Here is a 22,554-nt window from a genome sequence, read left to right as displayed (position 1 = left end):
GACTTTGGTTGTAAATTTAACAACAACCGAAGAATAAGATTTTATTATCTAGTAATAACCTTTGTTCTAAATACAACTGTAATTGTTCACTTTAACTACTTCTGGAATTTTCGCGCTTTTTCTGGCTAGACACCCTCAGGGCGTCCTCCTAGATCGTGTCCCACCATTCAAACCTTGTGCAAATGCCTTTTTTTTCTCTCTTGTTGTGTTTCAAGGTCGCGTCAAGGTCGCGCCAAGTCTTAGTATAACTAAAGGGTAAGGAAAATTTTCATTTGCACAAGGTTTGGAAACGATGTAGTAGGACGTCCTGAGGCTGTCTAGCCAGAAAAAACGCGAAAATTCCAGAAGTAGTTAAAGTGAACAATTACCAATACAACTACCACTACCTGTAACATCCCTGCCTGAAACTAACGTTGCGAACCCCAAACTGACAAACCTCATTAGCATTTATCAGTAGGATTATTGCTGCAGCATAAGATTCTATTTTTCAAGTGACAAACATAAATTGACAACCAAAATCGAATTCCACTAGAGTTTCTGTAGGACATTACTGTCTTAAATCTGTAAACTAACATCTTCTGGAACATGACACTGATGATAAGTGTTCATTAAGTGCTTTCCTAATTGAACGATAAGTTTCCGATACGTTGTTATGGCACTTGAGAAGTGTGTAGTATGTATTGTATTAAGTTGGTTTAGTTTCCATCAAAGACTCCATGCACCGTTTTCCATCTAATTTACTATTAAATTATAGGGGAACGAACACTTTTGCACTTTATTTATTGCTGTCTGCTCAAAGTATTTGTTTGTAGCATCCTTATCTTCGTCCACTTTTAACATCCAGCTTTTACATCTTTCTCACATTGTTTCGGATTATCTGTACATGTTTTTATCATCTTTATTTTCTCAGGATGTTTTCTTTTATATTTCCTTCTAACTTTTTTACTATTTTGGCGGTTCTATAGCTCACGATAATTATTCTCATAAGATGAAATAAAGTTACCGATTTTCAATTTTTTTAAATTTTTAAATTTTATTTCTTTCTTGAATTTATTAAAAAATAAATTAAAATTGTGTTTCGTGGCTTGGCGGCACATCTTTGTATTATTTTCTTCTGTAGCATGCACAAACCTAAAGTCGGCTTTACACCAAGGCAACAATTGGCAACATGTTACCTGCAACATTTTTTTGTAATGTTGCCGGCAACATGTTGCCAATTGTAAGGCCACCTTAACATAGTCCCAACTACGGTAAATTTGTAAAAGAAAGGAATAAAATTTAAAAATTTCAAAAAATTGGAAATCAGTAACTTTACTTCATCTTATGAGAATAATTATCGTGATGGGTCTATGACGTTTCGCCGCAGCCGTTTCGCCGCCAGTCGTTTCGTCACGGGGACAGTGGCAAAACGGCAGCGGCGAAACGTCTCATCCCCATGGTCAACGAGATGGAGATGGCAAGTGAGGTTTTATTATTAAAAATACGTGAATTTTCAACAAAATTACTAAGATGACATTTATTTCATTTAATTGTAGAATACGCACAAACAATTATGTACCAGAAAACACGAATACGAATAAGCAAGGTTAGGAAGTTGTTTATTAACATTTCATAGCCAAAAACGACAACAAAATTCCAAGCAATTTCCAAATAAGATCGCCAAGACCAAATAAAACTTGAGTCGAGCGATGAAAGAAAGCACCTTCAATGCCGATTCCTCTTTCTTCTCGTGGCACACATTCCATTCAGCCTTTGTTGCTGAATGAGGTAATCTCTTCGCACAAAGCGTATCATCGAAGAACTAACGTTCTTTTTATTAATGATGATTCTATAATGCTTTTTTTTTGCTGAGTTTTCTTTATAATTTCCGATCGACCGAAGGAAACGCGATTGGCCGCATTGCGTCCAAATCGAAACCTTTCCTTTCCCATATGGGACAAGAGAGTACCGTTGCGGAGAAGTACTGTCATGGTAATAGCAATTCGGTCTCACATAGAGATGAGGCTGCGGCTTCTGTAGGGGACAACAACCTCGTCGATGACGTTTCTTGGCTGCAAAGGCCGAAGTAACGACGTACTCTAGCAGGTGTCGGTGTTGGATTATATTCGAGGTGTTGGGGATGGTGCAGGGGGTGGATAGTCGCCGATTTATGGAAATTTCGTTTGGATTGAAACAGGCAGGCTGGTAATTTCAGAATTCGAGTTTCTCAGTCGGAATTGATTTAAACAGAAGGCTGTTCCGGTGTCAGTCTCGAAAAGCTGAAGGAGTAATTGGCAGGAAATAGGTTGCAAAATGAAGAGAATTAGAGGTGTCAGAACTGATTGATAAAACATAAGTTCTAGATATTTTTTTGAACAATTTCGCACCAAAGCGTGGTTGATTTAGAGAAGTATTTAATTTATATGTAAGACTTAATAAAACCTATTGTGAATTTGATATTCAAAATCATTTTGTTTTGATTTTCTAACTTTACAAAAAAAGACAACAATGTTTCTATAAAAATCCTATCTATATTATAAAAAAATATTCACATATTATATCCCAAGTGAAAATTTTTTTATCGGAAATTTTTTTGCTAATGAACGAAAACATCCATAAATGAGGTCAGAAGACCAATTATTATTAGCAAATAAGAGCACGAGACGAAGTCGAGGGCTTTTATTTGTTAATAATTGGTCTTCTGACCGAATAAGTTATGGATGTTTGAGTTCATTAGCAAAAAAATTGCCGATATTAAAATTTTGTACGAGGGGTATATGGCTGATTATTTCCTGAATAGAATGAAACCAAACGCATTATTTCCATTCCTTTTAATTCAAAATAATTAAAAAAAAAATCAGGTACCGACATTTTTTATCAGATTATTACACATGAAGGAAATAATCGGTTAAGAATAGATCAACATATAAAAAATGTTTATTCTAAAGAGTTCTATTGGTGATTAACTGATTAAATTTATTACGTGGACTTCTATTACACCCTGTATAATCGCGTTATTGCCCTAGATAATTTTTGTTTTTGTATAGTTTTGAATTCTAGCAAGGCCAAATTTGTACTTAAAGAATAAACTAAAGTTGTAAATTAGAGATCCGTATCCATAAAAGGGAGATATAATTATTATTAATTACGTAAACACTTTGCATTTACAAGTATTAATAATTAAAATCGCTTACAAATTACATACGTATCACTTGCTATGGCGAGAATATAGCTGAAACAAATAAAAAAAATATGTGAAAAAAAAAATTGCAAAATGTTTGAATCCAAACAAATTTTTTATTGTGAAATATGTACATACCGGGTGTAGAATTGGTTTACGAGACATAGGATTTTACATGTAAAAATAAGGAGATCCAATTATTGGCTCCCCTAATAATTTTATGGCAAAATGGTTAAAATGAAAGTACTGTCTAATTCCACTCTTTGTTTTTTTCTAACATCTTCTGGTACTGAAAGAAAAGCAAGAAAGGAGTTAAGACAAAAATACTAAAAAGCAGTACTAAGAATGAAATTTAACTTCTAAAATTATTTGTTGGGTGGTTTCACTATTATGTAATTTTCTTTTGATTTTCCCTTCAAATGAACTCGTACAGGACTACAGGACGAATGAAAAGGTATCTTCCATTAAATGTTCAAACTTCTCTACAATTCTTCGAATTGTTTCTATGGCTGAAATTGGTGGGTCTGGGAAACCTGAAGCAAATGTTGCTTGGAAGTTTCTTAAAGAAGATCCTCCATAATACCATTTAAAGAAAGAAATAAAATTTCATGCCTAGTAGTACTTTTTAATATTTTTGTGTTAACTCTTTTCTTGCCTTCCTTTCAGTACCACAAGATGTTAGAATAAAACTAAGATTGAAATTAGACAGCAATTTTAATTCTCTCTAACTTTCGTTTTAACTATTTTGCCATAAAATTGTTAGGGGAGCCAATAATCGAAACTCTTTATTTTTACATGTAAAATCCTATGTCTCGTAAACCAATTCTACACCCGGTATATGTACATATTTACAAAAATTTTGGTTCATTTACATTTGGAAATGGAAAAGCTTAACTTAAAATCTGGAACTATGGCGGCCAAAAATTTTTAGCCGTCACTATCTTGACATTCACATAAAGTGTAAATGAATCTTTAGGAACCTTCAATTATTGTCATTTTGACATGGATATTGTTATTCTGCCAATCAATTTAATAGTATTTTACAGTAGAAGTCCGTTAGGATAGCCTTTACTGCCGAGCCAGAGATTTTGTCAGACGAGCTCGCAGAGCGAGTCGAATAATACTGGCGAGGCTGTAAAGGCCCTAACAGACGTGTATTGTACAATCGTTTTTGTAATATCTCTACGATTCGTTCACAATTATCTTTTTGAAATACATTTTTTTCAACGACATCGAAAAAACCGAATAATTAATAAGTGTGCGGAGGACGTCGTCATGTCAACCGTTGTTTGTGAGAAAAAAAATTTTCAATGTTGTTTGGCAGATTTGTTCAACGCTTAACTTTCCGTTGAAAATAAATGAATGAAATCAATAAAAAATCGCAATCAAGATATGCCCGATGTAAGGAAGTGAGGTATCGTTATTGCCTACAAAATCGCGCTTGTGCTAGTCTTAAAATTGTGAAGGATCATCTTCGATCTTGTCTACATTTGCTGCTGTTTGTCAGATTTGTTCAACACTTAACTTTCCGTTGAAAATAAACGACTGAAATCAATAAAAAATCGCGATCAAGATATTCCCGATGTCCGGAGAGCAAGTGAGGTCATCGTTATACCCTGCAAAATCGCGCTTGTGTTGGTGTTAAAAGTCTGAAGCATCATCTTCGATCTCGTCTACATCTGCTAGTGGCATATGGATTTCGATTAATTCAAGGTGTGTCCCATAACATTAAACATTAATTATTGTACCAATTGTAAAAAAGTTGAAAAAATAAAGTTTAGATCTACGTTGCTATAGTTATTTAGTCATTCATAACGGCCGCTCCCGCTCATAACGGACACCCTTAACGGACTCCGGCCGTTATGAGCTTGTTTACATGGTGACAAACAGTCCGGAAAGCCACCATTAACAACTAGATATTACAAAAACTATTTAAAACTCAGATATTCCAAAAATCCGACATGAATGAACAAAATTAGAGCAATCGTACATACATAACCTGAGGTAAACGTTCTGTGTAGTATAAAATGACAAAATAATTTCGAGTTTTGAAATTTACCACCCCAAAAATCCAATCATAATTAAAACGGTAATCATAATGACAATAAAGTATGGATTACATTTCTTTTTTTTGAAATGACAGAAAGTGACGAGTAAAATTTTTTGGCCGCCGTAGTACAACATCCAAAATTATAGTCAAAAAATGGAAATTTTTAATATTTTTTTTAGAATAGTAGTTTATGCAACAAGTGCATATAGTAGTACTTTCCTTCAAGGAAGAGAAGATTCGATGAGTAAAAAAACACTTCATGCATGGATTCAATATTTTTTCTACGATTATCTGCAATTATAAATGTATTATAAATTATATTGATGTTCCTAAAGCCAAGATCGCTTGATAACTTCAATGGTTTTCAATGCACTCTTACTTTTGTGCATATTCGCAATGATCAACAAGAAAACTAATCAAGAGTGCTACCTCATTTTTTTTATCGAAACGTCTTTCTTAGCTTGATCGTACACATAATTATGTATAGTTGCTATACACGGTCGTTTTATTGGTAGCCTACCTTTCGAAAAAAAATGTTATTAATTAATTATTTATTAATAATTAATGCTTTATCTTCAGTTGTAAAACTCATTTTACCACTTATTGTGGAATAATTGTTACTTACAATTACAGGAAACGTTCGTAAACTTTACCGAAATCGAACACTTTTTTCAAGGTTAACGTCAACACCGTTGCTTTAAAACTGCCGTTTGTTTGACATTTCAACGAAAAATCTACTTAGCAGTGACGTCGCGTTTGATAATAAACTTTCTATATTACCTATTCTTACGAATGCAAAATGTTGCTCTTGTTTATTTTATGAATTTTCTCCATTACCAGGTAGTAATAATAAAATGCACAATTATAATTCTAACGTCTAAAATTCATTAGGTATGATTTATTATAAAGTACCGTTGACACCACAAATTGTCTACGCCCATGCGTTGAACGCTTATTTGCATAGAATTCCGCTACGACATGACCGATAATAATTTGCAACGCTTGCTCTGATTTGTTTTCTTTTTGATCACTTTGTATTTATTTGCATAACGCCAGAGTGAAATAATGACACGCTACCGTACTATTTTTAACGCTTTTTACTTTTTTTTACCATTACCATAATCACATATGTTTTACTCACTAAAAATTGTGAAGTATAGTACAGTTTTTCAACAGTTGTAGAAAAAATTATTTGAGCTACTTGGTTAAAGTTTATCGGCAAGCAAAACAAGCGTGTTGCGTATTTATTTTCTAACTTATTAATAGGTAGGGGAGCCCGGAACTAAGACCAAACCACAGCGCCAGTTTCTGCTACAGAACATAAAGACTTCCACTTCCAGCTCCCATCAAAGGGTTGCTGTTTATGTAATAAAAACCTTCCGTTTATGCCACGAAGGCGGTCTTTGTGGATTGGTATTGGAGCTTTCAGTTTTCATTTAACAAAATAAACATGGCAAACCCATTTCCAACCCTGTTTTGTATAGATATGTTTTTTTTTTAATTGAACACGTGCGTTAAATGCATATTTCGCAGGACCTCAACAACGTCTTGTTTAGAATAAGTCAATTCAAATTGTGGTGTGCAGCCACTGAATGTTATAATTGTCAAACAAATCATAGCACCACGCTAGGATCTGGTTTTTCGATATTACTTTTCTGCAGGGTAATGTTAATTTATAGTTTTTAGATCGCTGTTATTCTGTATTAAACAGTTTTGTTTAGATAATAACTCTTCACAACTATGTTAATAGTATTAAAATTTTACATAATTCAAGGAAACAGTGATTTATAAAATAAGCATTATAATATTTATTCAGTAAAAATTTTTTTATAGTCATATTGAACGTAACATAATTTGCGAATTTTATCATGGTTGGTGGGCGATTCAAATGTTGTGTTTTCTAATTACCAAATTGAAGGTCTTGTTAAAAATTTATTTGTTTTATACAGTTGATAGATTCGGCAAAATGTATAGGTATACCGAAAGCCGTAAAATTATTGTGCACGCTTGAATTTAAGACTCTTGGATTGTCTTCTAAGTAGTATTTTTTTAGATTACACTTTAAAAATGAAAATTGCTTTTCAGAAATAAGACTTGAATATACAAAGTGACTTTGCAGGTTGTGCAGATATTTTAACCTGTGATACAACCCTACAAAACGTAACGATTGAGCAAATGATGCGTTATGCAAATGTTGATATTTTTTGAGAAAAGGAGGCTCAAAGTTTTTCAAAAAAAGCTTGAGAGCCATTGAATTTTATTGAAAAGTGGGTTAAAAAAAATCATAATAAACTTTTTTTGTTGGTTTCATTCAAAATTAAGTCATTTGGACAAGAACATCAATCTTATCTTCAATTTAAATCACAAATATCTTTCACCAACCTGGAGAAAACTTGATTTATGGCGAACATTCAGAGCTAGCACGGGAAATCTTGGATACTTCGCAATGCACGAACCTTGCACAGCGTGTTCGCGATTTCGGCCGTTTCGAAATGAATAAGTGTGATCTTGGCCGGCAACGAGAAGATCGCATTTTAGCTGCAGAAGAAGGCATTCCTTACGAAACCCACGAGTCACTTCCAGCAGACATTTTAATTAACGTGTGGGGTGGGATTGTTGAAAATCACTTCGTAGGTCCCTATGTTTTACCTCCGCCTCATTACGTTCAAAACGGCGCTCAAAAAATTCGTGAAAACAGAGGCATTCTGAATCGAGTCGGCTTTTTGGACACCTCGCACTGAAGCTTGCATTGTAAACGATGACAGGCATTTTGAACAACTTCTTTGATGTTTCATTTTATACTTTTACTCACAATTACAGTCCTTTCACTTTATTGTTTTCTAAATAAGTTGCAGGCACTATTTTATCATCAAAACTCAAAAAACTGTAACGATAATAACCAAACATAACCTCGAATGCCCGCCAAATCTGAAATTTCCGTTCCCCAAACAAAGTGATTCCTTTGATTTTCTTGTAAACCATTAACATTTGTACAAGGCAAGTCAGGTTATTTTGCCTTCTTTTGCTTTTCTTCTTTTGTCAGTTGTGTTTCACGATTTGTCAAATGACTTTCCAATTTTTTAAATGTCAAAATGATATGTCAAATGAAATTCCCCTTTTCTCAAATCACTTTCACTTTATACAAAATGCTTTTCTTATTAATTTAATTGATTTTTATTGTCACAATGGGAAAGTCAATTGACAAATAATGAATTACATTTGACAAAAAAGGAATTTGTTCTACAAATCATCCCTTACTAACAAAATAAATGGGAAAATCAATTGAGAAATTGTGAAACACAATTGACAAAAGGAGAAAAGCAAAAGAAAAACACTGTATGCTCTAATTAAGTTATTCTAGTGCATTTTGTAGTGTTGGGTTACAAGTCTACAATTTAACATCACCCAATCTCTCGCTGGACGGAGTATATCAATTTGTGTTCGCTAGAAACTGCTAAGCATTTAAATTTTGACAGTTCCCTTTGTAATTTATGTAATACTTACTATTATACGGTTTCCTATAACGCGCGAGGTGGTGACAGCGGTGACCGCTACCGATATTTTGTTCGTTTTCCGGTCGCAAGGTTTTGAGCGAATGTTTAAAATTTAGAATGAATTTATCTACAGGCGTACAAAAAGTATAGTCTGCAACACGTTTGGAATGGCACATTCCACACTCGTTACAGAATGTACTATTCTTGATACGTGGGAGAATACAAAAATGGTGGTAGTTTTAAAATTTTTTTGAACGTCAAACTGAGCTTAGATTTCTAAAAATTATAAGAAAACAGATGTTTTTAAAGAATTTTCTGAATCTCAAAATTTTGTGATTTCTTGATAAGTACATCCATATGTACATGATTGTATTCTAAGTTATAAAAGACTACACAAATTTTAACAGTGTTTGTTGACATTTCCGGGGATGTGCCCACTAGAAGTCATTTAATACCTTAATTGTCAAGAGATTTTCTGAACTTCTTTTTGCTTTAGTGAACATCCCAACTTTTTTTGTCGTCTGTTGTATGATTTAGTTTTTCCCAAATCAAGTTGTTTTATTTGTTGGTTCATATTTATTTCGGAAAATACACGTATGTTAACAATAAGTTGATATTTGTTCTGTGAACATAAAATATGTACAAATACGTTTTTGAAGTGAAACAACTGAATGTGAGATTTTTGAATTTTATTGCTTTTTCTTGACATGCATCTGACTCCCGGATTTTCAATCCGGTAAAAACCCAAGATACATCCTCGTTCGAAATCGGTACACACAGAAAGAAGTATTACAATTCTGCCGAAGTCGGTCTGCTTTTCTACCGGAGTTACATAATAAGTAGCGCATGCGCTTGGCCCCACACAGGTGACTAGTTCATTCGCGACCGTACTGAGAACAACATGTTGGGAATCGTCTACGTGGGCACAACCTCCCAACGAAAATAATGAGCGCATCTGTTGACTCGGACTAAAGTGCCATGACTTGTGTGCAACTGACTGAAGTGCGTGCATTCTAATCAGGTGTGCCGTGATATTTGAAAACCAGCTGTTTTTGGGGGTGTGCGGAATGCGGTCCGCCGCTTAGGTAGTTAGGTTAGGTTCCGTCAATGTCAACTCGCCCACTTCGGGCCGATGGTGATGGTCGATCCACCGTGGCGATCTTTGGCGCCGGAATTTTGCCAGATTTTCGGTCGACAAATGCAAATGTGAGGTGAGGTATGCAGAGCGACCCGGTTGGCCTTGAACGTACGTTATTTTGTTTTCTCGGGTCGCCGTGGCCTGAGGTGTTTCTTTTTTGGTCGCGAGAGAATGAGGCCGAAGGTTGAGGGTTGAGTGACACCCTGAATTTTTTTTCGCCGATTCCACCAACGGTTTAGAAATAGAATTGCTCGATAGTCGAGTATATTTCTGTTTGTCTCCAGTTAGAAATGATCTAAGTGAAGACACCAATTATTTAACAGGAATGATTTGTGATTGGGCGATACGGAAATTTTAACCATTTTAATGAGTTAATAAACCAATTAATAGTAGATTTATTAATCAAGTAAAATTCATTAGATGGAATCTCGTCTAAAAGAACCTTGATGTACGTAATTAATTGTTATTAGAATAAGGTATATATTTTTAAGACACAATTTAATCCATTTCTAAGAATAACATCGATAAGATTTTTTTTGGTTTAAGATTAAATGAAACATTTTTTATTGGTCTTTTTTTATTTTTTTAATTTCAACATAATTTCTAGTATGTAGTTTATTTAACGAGTTCGTGTGTAAATTGGGATTTTTTTGGCATGAATGGGTCAGTTTAAAATGCGAGGCCAAAAACAGGAAAATTTACACACGAACGAGTTGAATACACCCGTTTTTTTGTTCGACGAGCCCCTTGAAGGCTCCAAATCGCTTTAAATCTTTAAAATTAGCTTGACGTTTCGTTTTGACAAGTTGTGACATTTATCAAAATCCATTCACACAGGAGAAATTTCTCAAATTCTGACAGTGTCGAACAAAAAATATGATTTAATCCAATTTTGATTAGGTACTTAATGAACGCTATACAGAATGTTATTACATATCTTAAATCTGCTATTGTTATTCAGTAATATGATGTTGCAATAATATTTAAAAATTCCTAAAATTTTGATTTTCCTCTTAAAAAGTTCTCAATTTGCATTTAAAGCTTGACAAGTGTCTCACTGCCTAAAAATAATTCAAATATGTAATTGAAATAATTGAAAAATAAAAGAGAAATTGGATTTAATATTTTTGCTTCTTTTATCTAAAAATTTGCTTAAAATATATTGTGACAGTTGTGATAATACACCTTATCCTGCCGTGGTTATCTTTTATCTTATTTGGTACATACCAATATTTTTAGCTGAATCAATTTTTAGTTTTAATATTCGTTAATAACTTCATGTTTTTTGATTTTTTCGTCTTTCCTTCTTTGTTCTTCATACATATATTAGGAGGTGTATTTATTGTAAATAACAAATTATATTAATAAGAATAACAATATGTATTATTTTTGTATGATAATTTTTTAGCATTATATTTTATTATTTATATGTATTATATTTTGGAAATAGTGATCCATTTTAAAGCCCTAAACAATGTAGAAACTGTCTCAATAATTAACTTTAAAAATTGTAAATTTAGAGATACATACCTACATAATAAAGTGGTTCATCTTCAGCTTTGTTAACTACATTAGACCTTGCTATGAACAAAAGCCGACAACCACTCTGTCTACACATTTACGTAAGTTAAATAACCGAAGATACGAATTATTTAAATATTTGTTGTGTCAGTAATAAAGATAATTTTTACGTTTCTACACTACGAATCTGCTCCATCGTCGCACCGTGCTTTTAATTCTTGACACTTCTGATTTACATTTGAGTTTATTAGCTGATAAAAGTGGGAATAAGGTGGACAAGCATTAAAATTGTAAACGTAAAAGAATTTCAATAAGCTAGAGAGTGAAACCAGAATTAGAAATTTTCTCGTGTGGTGTGACTTCTTGCAACAATTTGCTCTAATTGGGCTGCCTCTCCTGAAATTCCGGGGCAATTATTCTATTATTTTTATTCGTTTTAAATTAGCGTCGAATGTGCAGTTGGATTCAGTTCGGTACGGTAAAGAGGTCGATAATGTGGGCTAATAAGGTTGTGATCCCCCGAGTTAAGAGCAGGAGGAATTGTAAGTTCGATTTTAATCAGGTTTTTATTGTTTCGGCTTGGGCAAATGTTTGCATTGAGTACGATGGTAAATATTTTTGAGCACTTTAGGTATAACGTAACGATCGATAATAATAGAGCAATTTGCAAAGTAAACAAGAGGACTTCTTGACCTATAAACGCACGTGTAAATAATTAGATTCGGTATAATAAGATACTAGACATGAGATCATTGATTTTCTTAGGTCCATAAGATTTTTTATGATTTTCAGTGATAAAAGATAAATGGAAGTAATGAGAGGAATTTGCTATCTGAACATCTTGTTTTTTTCGCTAAGACTGTGGTTCCCCCTATTGAAATTTCACCCTGCCGTGTTCATTAGGAATTTATTCAGGAAAATAGAAAAACAATCATTTACATTTAGCTTAGCGTAGTTCTACTACAGGACGTATTTTTTAAATCACTGGATTATAAGAATTTCAACCTTTTGTGGTTTTTCTTTTTTGAATGCCTGTAATATGTTTTTGTTTTCAAAGTAAAGAAGAGAGAGGTATTATGGGACCGCTAACTGTTTGAATTGTACCTTTTCATAATAAACTGAAATTTGAGTAAATAAATGAAACGGTTTTCTGAAGCTTTTATTTGGTCGAACAACGAGAATTTCTGTTTTAATCAAGTGTCTCCTCAAGTAATAAATTATTTTTTATGGTATTTACATTAGCACTGCTGTCTCTAATATGACTAGAGACGCCATGTCCGCGACCTCGACTTCGTCTCGGTCTTCAATCTCTGGACTTGCACATAAAGACTCACTTCTACTCTTAATGATATAATCTACTATTCTGATATTTATTTTATCAGCTATTCGGTTGAACCATGTATGTAAATCGTGATGAAGTTTTTAAATTTTTAATTACGTCAACGTTACTTCTTAGATACTCTTAGTTTGATAGTTTCAATAAATTAACAAAATCTGGCTTTGTCGTTGCTTTCATGGTGATGTTTTTCTCCATCTTTAAGAAAGATTTACAGCAGCTGAGACAGCACTAGGAAATGGCCACTTTCCGTGTTTCCTTCTGATTTCCCCATCTAATCATTGTAATCACCACTGCGCTCTTGGTACTATATTACTCAATTAAGTTGTCTCATCCCTCGAGCATCTAAATTACAAGTTGTGAGCCCATGCGATTGTAAAATCCGCCAATTAACGGTCACATATCAAACCATTTGAGGCAGATGACGTAACAATTCTGTCCAGATATTTCATTATTATTTAGCGAATGATAATTAGCGAGTAACCCACATGGTATGACGTAAAATGATATTAAAGAAAGTAACAGCATTATCACTGAACACGAAATCGACCAGATCCAGCTGTACTATTAGTGTGGGCGTATTTACTTTGTTGGTATTTAAAACTCCAGTAGGTGGAGGATTTGTGAATGAGAATTCGGTAATTACCGATTTCTACCAAATAAAACACCGCCCATATCTCGTCGTTTCGCCCCAATAAGTCGAGGCTGCGACCGACATTTTTCCTGCAACTTGCAACAGTAATTCAATTAGTTTAATTAATGTTGTTAAACGTAAACCACACGGTTTGACGCCCACTTGTTGGTCGCCATTAATATTTCATGGATTAGAATGGATAGGAAAAGCCTTCGATCACTCTATGTACATAAAGAGACAATTACCGTTTTAGGCCGCAGGAAAAAATCATGAATTGGCATACTGAGAAAGCCCGGAGGTCAATCTTTGCGAATTTATCTGTTGCATTAGCAACAATTTAAGAATGCAGACTTTAATGGCGTCGCCGGTAATTAAATCGGAGTGTTTACGACCAAAGATGACCCATATCTGTTGGTTGATGGTCGAATTTTCAAATCGGGTGTGATTTATGGCCACGAAGTGTTCTGGTCTCAAGCGGACAAGTGCCAAGAAGAAGACTTCGTTCTATTACACAAGAGTATCTCAGCGAGAATTTTTTAATGAGAATATGTAGGTCAAAGAAGTTTCTCAAATAGTTAAAATCTAATATTAATTATGGGAAGGATATGGATTTTTTTATTAAAATATTTGCGAGTCAATTAGTTGATGGTTCATTTTTTCATCTTAGAAAAAACAACAAAGAGAGAAAGTAATAATAAATGTAAAAAAGGGGACAATGCGGAGGAACTCTTATGTGAAGTGCTTTTTCAGTACCGACTGGGAAAAAGTGAAACTCGGGAGGAAACTAATGTCGAGTGAAATTACTGAAGAGTATATAACGTTAATGTAGATAGATCACAGACACGCAAAACTGCAACCAGATTGCCACCAAGATCGTAAAAAGGTCCAAAGTCATCTTTTCACATGATAAATTTGAAATATGTACCTAATAATTTTACTTTTTTGGGTTAAACAAGCTATTGAGCCTTCGCATTTAAGTACACAAGCGCAGTTACTTCCTTTCTACAAGAATGCATTAAATGAAGAGTTTAACCTACATAAGAATAATGGAATCAATTATTCTTAAGCCCAGATTTAGCCGCAGACAATAGGATTCCATCGGATTAAATTGGACAACTTTAAACCTACAATCTTTCGAGGTTGGCAAGAAGTTGTTGATAATTGATTCCCCTGATCCGTACGTCTTTTTTCGTTTGAAGCTGTAGAACCGGCAAAAAAAAATTATTCTCATTAAAGCAAGGTGATTTTTGTACGCACGAGTAAGTCGACCGGATCAAGTCTGCCGAATGTAGTGACAAAGAACGTGTTTGCTTGCTCACAATAGTGAAGAAAGATTTCTTAGAAAAACATTTGACTACTTGTTATACAATATTATTTTGGCAAGGAAAATTTAAAAAGAAAATGATCAATGATTTAGAAGAAAGTTTTATTAACTAGTGTCGTTGAAGGAGTGATCTACCAGGTATTCACCACTATGAGCTTTGAGGATTAAAAAATATATCACATTGTCTGTTTTTCAAGGATATGCAGTTAAATTTGAAATACCAGATTGTTGATAGTCAAGTCTGCACCATATTTCCTTTATTTGGACAAACAAAACAGCGGTATAATAGAAGTTTTTGAAAATATATAAATTATGTTGATAAGTTAACGTCGTGGGCTGGGAGCTAAAATTTACAACATTTGAACCCCATTTCTATGTTGGTAGATCAAGCAATATAACTTTTCAGACGACCACTGTGAAATATGGCACATTTCACACGGTTTTTCCTTAGTGAAAATTTAAAATTGCAAACGATTTCAACACGAACACGAACGAACAGCCTAACCGTGTACAATGAAAAATTTGAGAAATCTGATTGGCCGACAGCTGTGTGTTTTTATATTGTACACGAATATTAGCGTTTTTTTTTTGTGGTCGTCGAAAAAATATCGTGTATACCACGTGTTGAAAATTCGATTTCACACTCGTTTGCTTAAGCCACGCGCCTACGGCTTGTGGCTCAATTCTGCAAACTCGTGTGAAATCTTTCATTTTCAACTCTTGATATACAATATACTATCATCCATGAAGCTGTTTATTATTTGGATATAACCTCCTTAAATAAAAGATATAATTTTTTTATCAAAATTATCAGAAATCACAGTTTTATCTACGTTTTATTTGAAGAAATTTAATTAATGAGATATTAATTAAGATTAATAAAGTTGATGATGTGTAAGAAAATCTGATAATTTCCATTATTTAGTTTAATAAAAACAAGTGCGTGATAAGATGATATTGATTTAATTAGCGAAGAAGTTTATGTAAGGGCCCTATTATTGACGAAATAATCACTTATTATATCCCAAGTGCAAATTTTTTTATCGGAAATTGTTTTGCTAATGAACGAAAACATCCATAAATGAGGTCAGAAGACCAATTATTAGCAAATAAGAGCACGAGACGAAGTCGAGGGCTTTTATTTGATAATAATTGGTCTTCTGACCGAATAATTTATGGATGTTTGAGTTCATTAGCAAAAAAATTGCCGATATTAAAATTTTGCACGAGGGGAATACGCCTGATTATTTCTTGAATAGAATGAAACCAAACGCATTATTTCCAATCCTTTTTATTCAAAATATTATTATTTTTTTTACATTTTTTATCAGATTGTTGCACTTGTGCATTTTAGAGAAATTTTATCGGGTTATTTTTTGTTTTCTCGTTTTGATTGGTCAATTGTTTTGTCACGCAATTGGTTGCTAGACACATGAAGGAAATAATCATTATAAATACTTCACGTTCATGTTAGTATACTTATTCTACTTGATATTGCTAGCAGTTTAGTGACTTTTTTCTTCTAGATCCCTACAGAACACAATTAATTTGAGAGACTTTTGAGACGCAATTATTTGATTGATCTATCTTTCCTAGTTTCGAAAATGATGTTTGTTGTTTTTTACTTTACTTCAAATTAACTCGTTTTTTAAATATACATTTTCTTTTCTACACATAACTGTTGTGTAGGTAGTTTGCATTAAGTCAAAAGTTTCATGACGAATGTATTATCTTGAAGAGGTCGAGGTTGTATAGCTGATGGCCCGCAAGCTCAGCTAATTGGTCATTCATAAAAATTGAATAACTTTCCATGTTTTTGATAAAAATTGATTTCTTTACCTCCCATCTCTCGTGACGTACCTACCAGCGCTTTTTATTACTACACACCAACTTTGCACCATTTCCCTAAATGGCGCGTTCGGTTTCCACCAAAGCCGGTGGGCAGAGGTTGGTGCGGTTTCATTGTTGCCCACGCTCCGATGGCCACCGTGGGCACCTCCTCTGTGCACTTGTCACCTAGAGTACCAGACCGATGCACTGTTCTGGTTACGGCGCCGCAAAGACAATCCGACGCTAATTCACAATTAATCTGTGAACGGGAGTCGATCGTTGTCAGCAAGCCATAATTGCTGCTGCAATTTGGATCCATCTGTAGCGGCGCTAATGAAGAGATTTCGGCAGCTCTTTCGATGTTATCTGCGACAGGTCGACAAAATCTGCCCAAATTCGGCGAGCTCGTTTGTATGCTGATGGCCGTTCTTAGGCGAAAAACCACACGCAATAACGAAAGTTTTCGGTTTCACTTTTCAAAACTAGTTCCACGGCCTACACACGTTATCGTTGAAAGACCCCGAGTGGGCAGTATCGGTGTTAAGAATGTAAAAAGGGGTAGAATATGTTGGCTCCGTTAGGTAAAAGCGGAAGCTCGGCCCAAGGTGACCAGCGATGGTCTTTATTTATTTGTTAATTTGTTTGCTGTTCACTTACGCGTGTTTGGTCGACACTGAGATAAATCAAATGTACAAATTCCATTAATTTTTATTGGTATTTCGAGGATTGTTCGAATTCCAGGATGTTAGCTGTCGAAGTGTTGCAACGTATTTATTCAATTATAAATAAAATTGCACATATTTTTGCCCGATCCTATTTCTGATTGCACATAAAAATCACAATTACAGAGCTGGAATGAAGGTTTTAAAAATTCAAGCGAGGTTTGCTTCAATTTTTAGGTAAAAATGCACGACCTTCAGGCATGTATGTCAGCACATTACCGTCACCTCGCCAAAGAATTAAATTTAGAATTTCATGGGACATGAAAATTTTAATCATGTTTTGTAACACATTGGGTTGAACCAAAAAAAAAAAAAAAAAAACAAAATCGAATTCAGCATTTATGCCGTGTTTTTCATTAAACCTGTTTGTTCCAAAATAATGGAGTAACCTTTCGATAATATTCATAGACTAGTCGTTATATACGAGTACATAATTCCATTTATTCGTAAATTTAAAATACCGTGCGATCGAATAAAAAAAATCAGAGTAGGTGAAAACGGTGGTTTGAACCAATCAAAGCATCAGAATAGCACAATCCAGGTAACTCGATTTTTTTTTATTCGATCGTACGTTATATTTAACACAAATTGCAAATGCACTTTAAGAATTAAATGATTTTGAGAATTTTGTTTTAAATTAGTAATAAAAAAGTATTATCCATATTATATGCCGTTCACGATTATTTTAAACACGCAGGAGGCCGCGATATTTTTTTGTTAGATTGGCGTCAGGTCCTGTCATATGACGTTTCGTTTTTAAATATTCGCATTGTTGTCAATTCCGTCATTAATTTAGTTAATAAGAATTTACCCAGAACTGCCCTACAAATATGTATGTTTCATTTCAATTACAATTTTACGATTATTGTTCCTAATGCGTTCAATTATTTAAAAAATGTAACAACTTGGGAGCAGTGTTCGGTTGAATTATAAACTAAAATAGATTTATTAAGACAAATCACAATACTGCCAACTAAAATGTCAGATTTTCATAGATAGTCCGAATTTGAAATAATCGTGAATGGTTTATATATTATATCTGTGGCGGTCGTGAAAAAGTAGGTAAGTCGAAAATGTAAATTTTTCAGGGCAACGATTCAAAATTCCACATCATTCTTAAAATCCTGTAATTAAATAGAAACTTCATTCTACCTGTACTTGCTTTAAATATAAGTAAATTTTAAACTGTGAAAATCTGAATTATTTAATTCCATGATTTATTATTAAGGTAAACATCGTTAACTCATTTTTGAAATTATTTGACTTACCTACTTTTTCACGACCGCCACAGATATTGGATTATACCTACAGGCGTCCCAAAAGTACCGCATTTTTTTAAAGGTACGTCATCTAGAAGTGTCATGGAGTGCTGATAAATATGAAACATTATCTTTTATTTTTCAAGAAATGGGACTCCACAATCGAGGTCAAAATTTAGAAGTAAACAAGCTTAGTTCATACCAAAATAATTGTTTTGGATGTATAACTCATCTCTTGTCATTGTCATTGGGTCATTGTACCTTGTATGATGTTAAAGAAAGAAAAGCTGGAGAAGGCTAAAACGAATAAATAGAAAAAATATCGGATTTTAAAAGAATTCCTTTCCTAAAAATCAGGCTACAATTTGTCAAAATATTTATTTTTAAGAGCTTGTAAAATGCATTTTGCTTTTGCCCAAAGAAATGAATTAGTGAAATATTAACATTCAGGTGTATAGTATATTTATCCCTAATAAAAATATTGACTAAACTCATAAATCATACCAACAAAGAAACAGTTTGCAAACCGCTTACAGTCTATAGTCCTACAGAAACTCTAGTGGAATTCGGTTTTGGTTGTAAATTTAACAACAACAACCGAAGAATAAGATTTTATTATCAAGTAATAACCGTTGTCATAAATACAACTACCACTACCTGTAACATCCCTGCCTGAAGCTAACATTGCAAACCCCAAACTGACAACCCTCATTAGCATTTATCAGTAGGATTATTGCTGCACCATAAATATCCAAAATTCTATACTTTCGTCGGAAATCCTTTTTGCTTAGTTTAATGGATAATAGAGTAGAAAACAAGAAACAAAAAAAGAAAAATATTCAATCCAGAAACACGGCTCGAAAATGGATTTTAAATGTAATTGCAGTATCTCTCACACATATCGGGTGTTTTTTTAAATTTCACCTCATAGTAGGCGTTGAAGAGTCGATTGTGAAGGCAGTATTGTATTCTCAATTTGGTTGTAGGTCGTAAAATTTTATTGCATATTATGAGCGATTAACGGGCACAATGGTTGGGTTTGAAAAGGTTGAGAAGCGGCGCGTGCCGTTTGCCGTACAATGCAAATATACAAAATGTACAATACAACCCTGCTTAAAATATTACCTGCTAGTGGTAAACTAGGATTTATAAGCCCCGCAAGATCTTTAACTTAAAGTACTATAAAATTTTACGACCTACAACCAAATTGAAAATACAGTATACAGGTTACGGATCACGGATCAGCTGTTTAAATCTTACGTTTTACACGAGTGGTGCGTTCACAATCGACTCTTTAACGCCTACGAGGTGAAATTAAAAAAAAACATCCACTGTCACTGTTTCAAATTTAGATCAACGAACTAATCTTCGGGATGCCTCCGTAGCCAACTGGTCTGAATGCTTACCACAGAAATTCCGACTTGTTTCACCTTTTGCGTTACTGCTGAGACTTTACGCAATGTGGTTCAGTAGCACATAATACGTTAAGATAAGATGATGAATAAAAAAAATCTATAAACGAATAAATCATTCAAGTTGACCAAAAACATATTTTAAACTACAAACAAGTGGAGATTATTTACTCTCGAAATTTTCTGATTCTTTGTCGCCAATATCGACATTCATAAATTAATTCTTGAATTCGTGTCCAAATTAGGCGAAATTTGCGCCCATTTCGCACCTACTCCGCGTCCCCAGCTCGTCCCACCTGAAACAGACGTCTAGTCCCATATTCTCTCCACCATGGCCATAACTCGCGCATGATTGTATCTTCGGACGGTGTCCGGACCGCTGTCAGTTGTCGACCGATAGTCGAAGCACGCGCGCGTTTCAAAGTGCCATATTCTGTCAAGTCGGAAGATCGGCCATCACCAGCCGTCCCACTACCCTCGATCGACCTAATCCCAGTGCTCTCTTAGGTTTAGTGTCAAACGAACGAACAACGAAACATTCTCGAAAGATATCGTCGCATTGTGTTCTCTGTGTGTAATGTTTGAGTGAGGAAGATGTCGACACAAGCATATTACAAGGATAGATTGGGGTTCGACCCCAAGGAGGCCTTCTACGATGGGCCTCCCCACGAAAAGTACAGAAGAAAGGATGGCAAGCAGCCCCACGGCTACGAGGAGAACCTGACCAAGTTTAAAGGTACTATATGGGATATGTTTATTGAGGCGACTTCAGGTACGGTGGTGGGTTAAGGGTTGTTCTTTGGCATGGAGTTGATCTAACCGAATGGTTTGTACACTAATTTATTGTTTTTTTTTTTTTTGTATTGCTGTGACGTAACAACTGTCAAAATTGATATACCGGGAGCTCGTGAGGTCGAAGACGGATGTACATACAAATAGCAAAATTAGTGTTGCAATTTTTGATTCTATCAAAAAATCTGCCATTCCAAGGTGATACAAGCCGTTTAGAGCCGAACCTGGACAAGAAAGTGGGGCAGTGTGTTTGTCTTATTTTTGACGAAATGGCTGTTGCTTGTGTTATGTCGGTATTGTTGCAACTTTTACTACGTTTACCTAACAGATACTTATTCCGTTGAATCTTTTACAATGCAGTATTTTAGGCGAAGATAAAAAGAATGGTAACGATTTTGAAAATTTTTTTGCAAAATTAATTCTTGAAAGATTTCATAAGTAACGGCTTCATGGTAGTTGTAATTAATTAATAGAACAACTGCTTAAATTGTCATTAGTGACACATAATTTATGAGCTCATATCCTGTGGTATTGTAGATAATGGTGAGAATCGAATTTAAAGAAATAGTAATAAAACAGTGTTCTTGTAAAAATTACAGTCAACTGATTACATCATAACTGTTTTTTAATGAAATTTTGTAGTGGACCAAGATCAGAGATGAAGAATGAAGATAGGGTGCTAAACAACTCAGACTTTTTTAATGGCTAATTTGTGCAATATTAGTTCAAATTTGTAAGTCTTGTAACAAGTCTAATTTGATCCGCATTGCTTATGTTTTTTCAAGCGTTAAAGGCAGCTATTCAGTAGTGGATACAATACTTATTGACTCTAATAAGACGTTGCACCACCCAGTAACAATTTCTTGTTTTTGGTTAAATCTTCTAATTCGTTTTTTTTTTTTAGAGAGTAATTCATATTTATTGCATCTATCACCGTTTTGTGTGATAATGGTGACATTCTCATAATTTGTCATTGCAAAATTCTTATTTTTTTTTTACAAAGTAATTTCTTGGTCTTAGGTTTAGACCACAATTTTTAATGTTAACCCCCTAAAACAGTCTTTAACAATTTCTACTGTTCCACAATTAAGTTCTGTGAAGCTAAAAGTGAAATGTTTAGTAGAAATTGTTGCAAATATCTTGTTGATATTTGTGGTTTGTGAGTGAACAACAAATAAAAAGTGGTCAGTGAATCATGGTGGGTTATTTAACAACTTCACTTTTTAATTGCTCTTTTTGACTGTTTTTTCTCCCGACAGTTAAGTAGACTAAAAATTGTGCAATAATTGTTTTTATTTCATTTTCATTCTCAACATTCCTCGTTAATTTGTCTTATCTAGAGACATGAATGGAGTTATTTACTTCTCTTGTACTTATCAAAAATTAACATCTCTGCATCTGAAGTCACGTCAGCTAACTGTGAATGCAACGTTTTCTTTAATCATGGACTGAGAAAAGAATAATGGTTTATGGAAAAAAGAATTTTCAAATACATAATGAGAAATAACAGAAAACGGAGTTTAGTGACTCATTGTTTACTTTCTTCTACAAGAATTTGGTTTGTCTTTTTTGTTATTGATTAGATCGGCAGGTAAAAGTTTGTTGATGGTCTCTTATCGACTACAAATGTCAACACAACAGTCGACTCACCTCTTATATCTTGTCTAAGTAGGTATAAATTTTACTTACCTAAAGAACAAACATTCAGGACCAGTGCGTCTCTGATCCGTGTCAACATCAATTTTATTTTCGGTCGCATTAACTCACCTGCTTGTTGTGACTAATTTAATAATAGCTCAGCGCCATTAATAAAAAAAAAACTTTGTAATGGGTAACTTTAAAAATTGATTCGTGTCCACTCCGGGCACCTTTTTTTCTCAAA

At 34.1% G+C, this 22,554-nt stretch overlaps 1 protein-coding gene across 27 annotated transcripts in view; it reads left to right on the top strand.

Moving 5' to 3' along the window:
* The window catches only part of shot (dystonin-like protein short stop), a 160,072-nt gene that overhangs the window by 43,582 nt on the left and 93,936 nt on the right, over positions 1-22,554 (top strand). For 10 of the 27 annotated variants that reach the window (XR_011156657.1, XM_069037361.1, XM_069037354.1 and 7 more), the window contains exons 1-2: positions 9,584-9,797; positions 20,388-20,652. The exons of 2 other annotated variants lie outside the window; for them this stretch is intronic. Coding sequence is in view for 24 of the 25 variants with exons in the window: in XM_069037361.1 (XP_068893462.1) it covers positions 20,475-20,652 (178 nt within the window). In the remaining variant the exon portion in view is untranslated. Of the gene's footprint in view, positions 1-9,583; positions 9,798-20,279; positions 20,653-22,554 lie in introns of those variants that run through there. 15 more of the 27 variants (XM_069037357.1, XM_069037369.1, XM_069037363.1 and 12 more) reach the window with 7 other exon arrangements.

The sequence above is a fragment of the Tenebrio molitor genome, chromosome 2 (assembly GCF_963966145.1).
Source record: "Tenebrio molitor chromosome 2, icTenMoli1.1, whole genome shotgun sequence".
NCBI classification, from domain to species: domain Eukaryota; kingdom Metazoa; phylum Arthropoda; class Insecta; order Coleoptera; family Tenebrionidae; genus Tenebrio; species Tenebrio molitor.
This window is presented reverse-complemented; position numbering and strand designations above follow the sequence as displayed.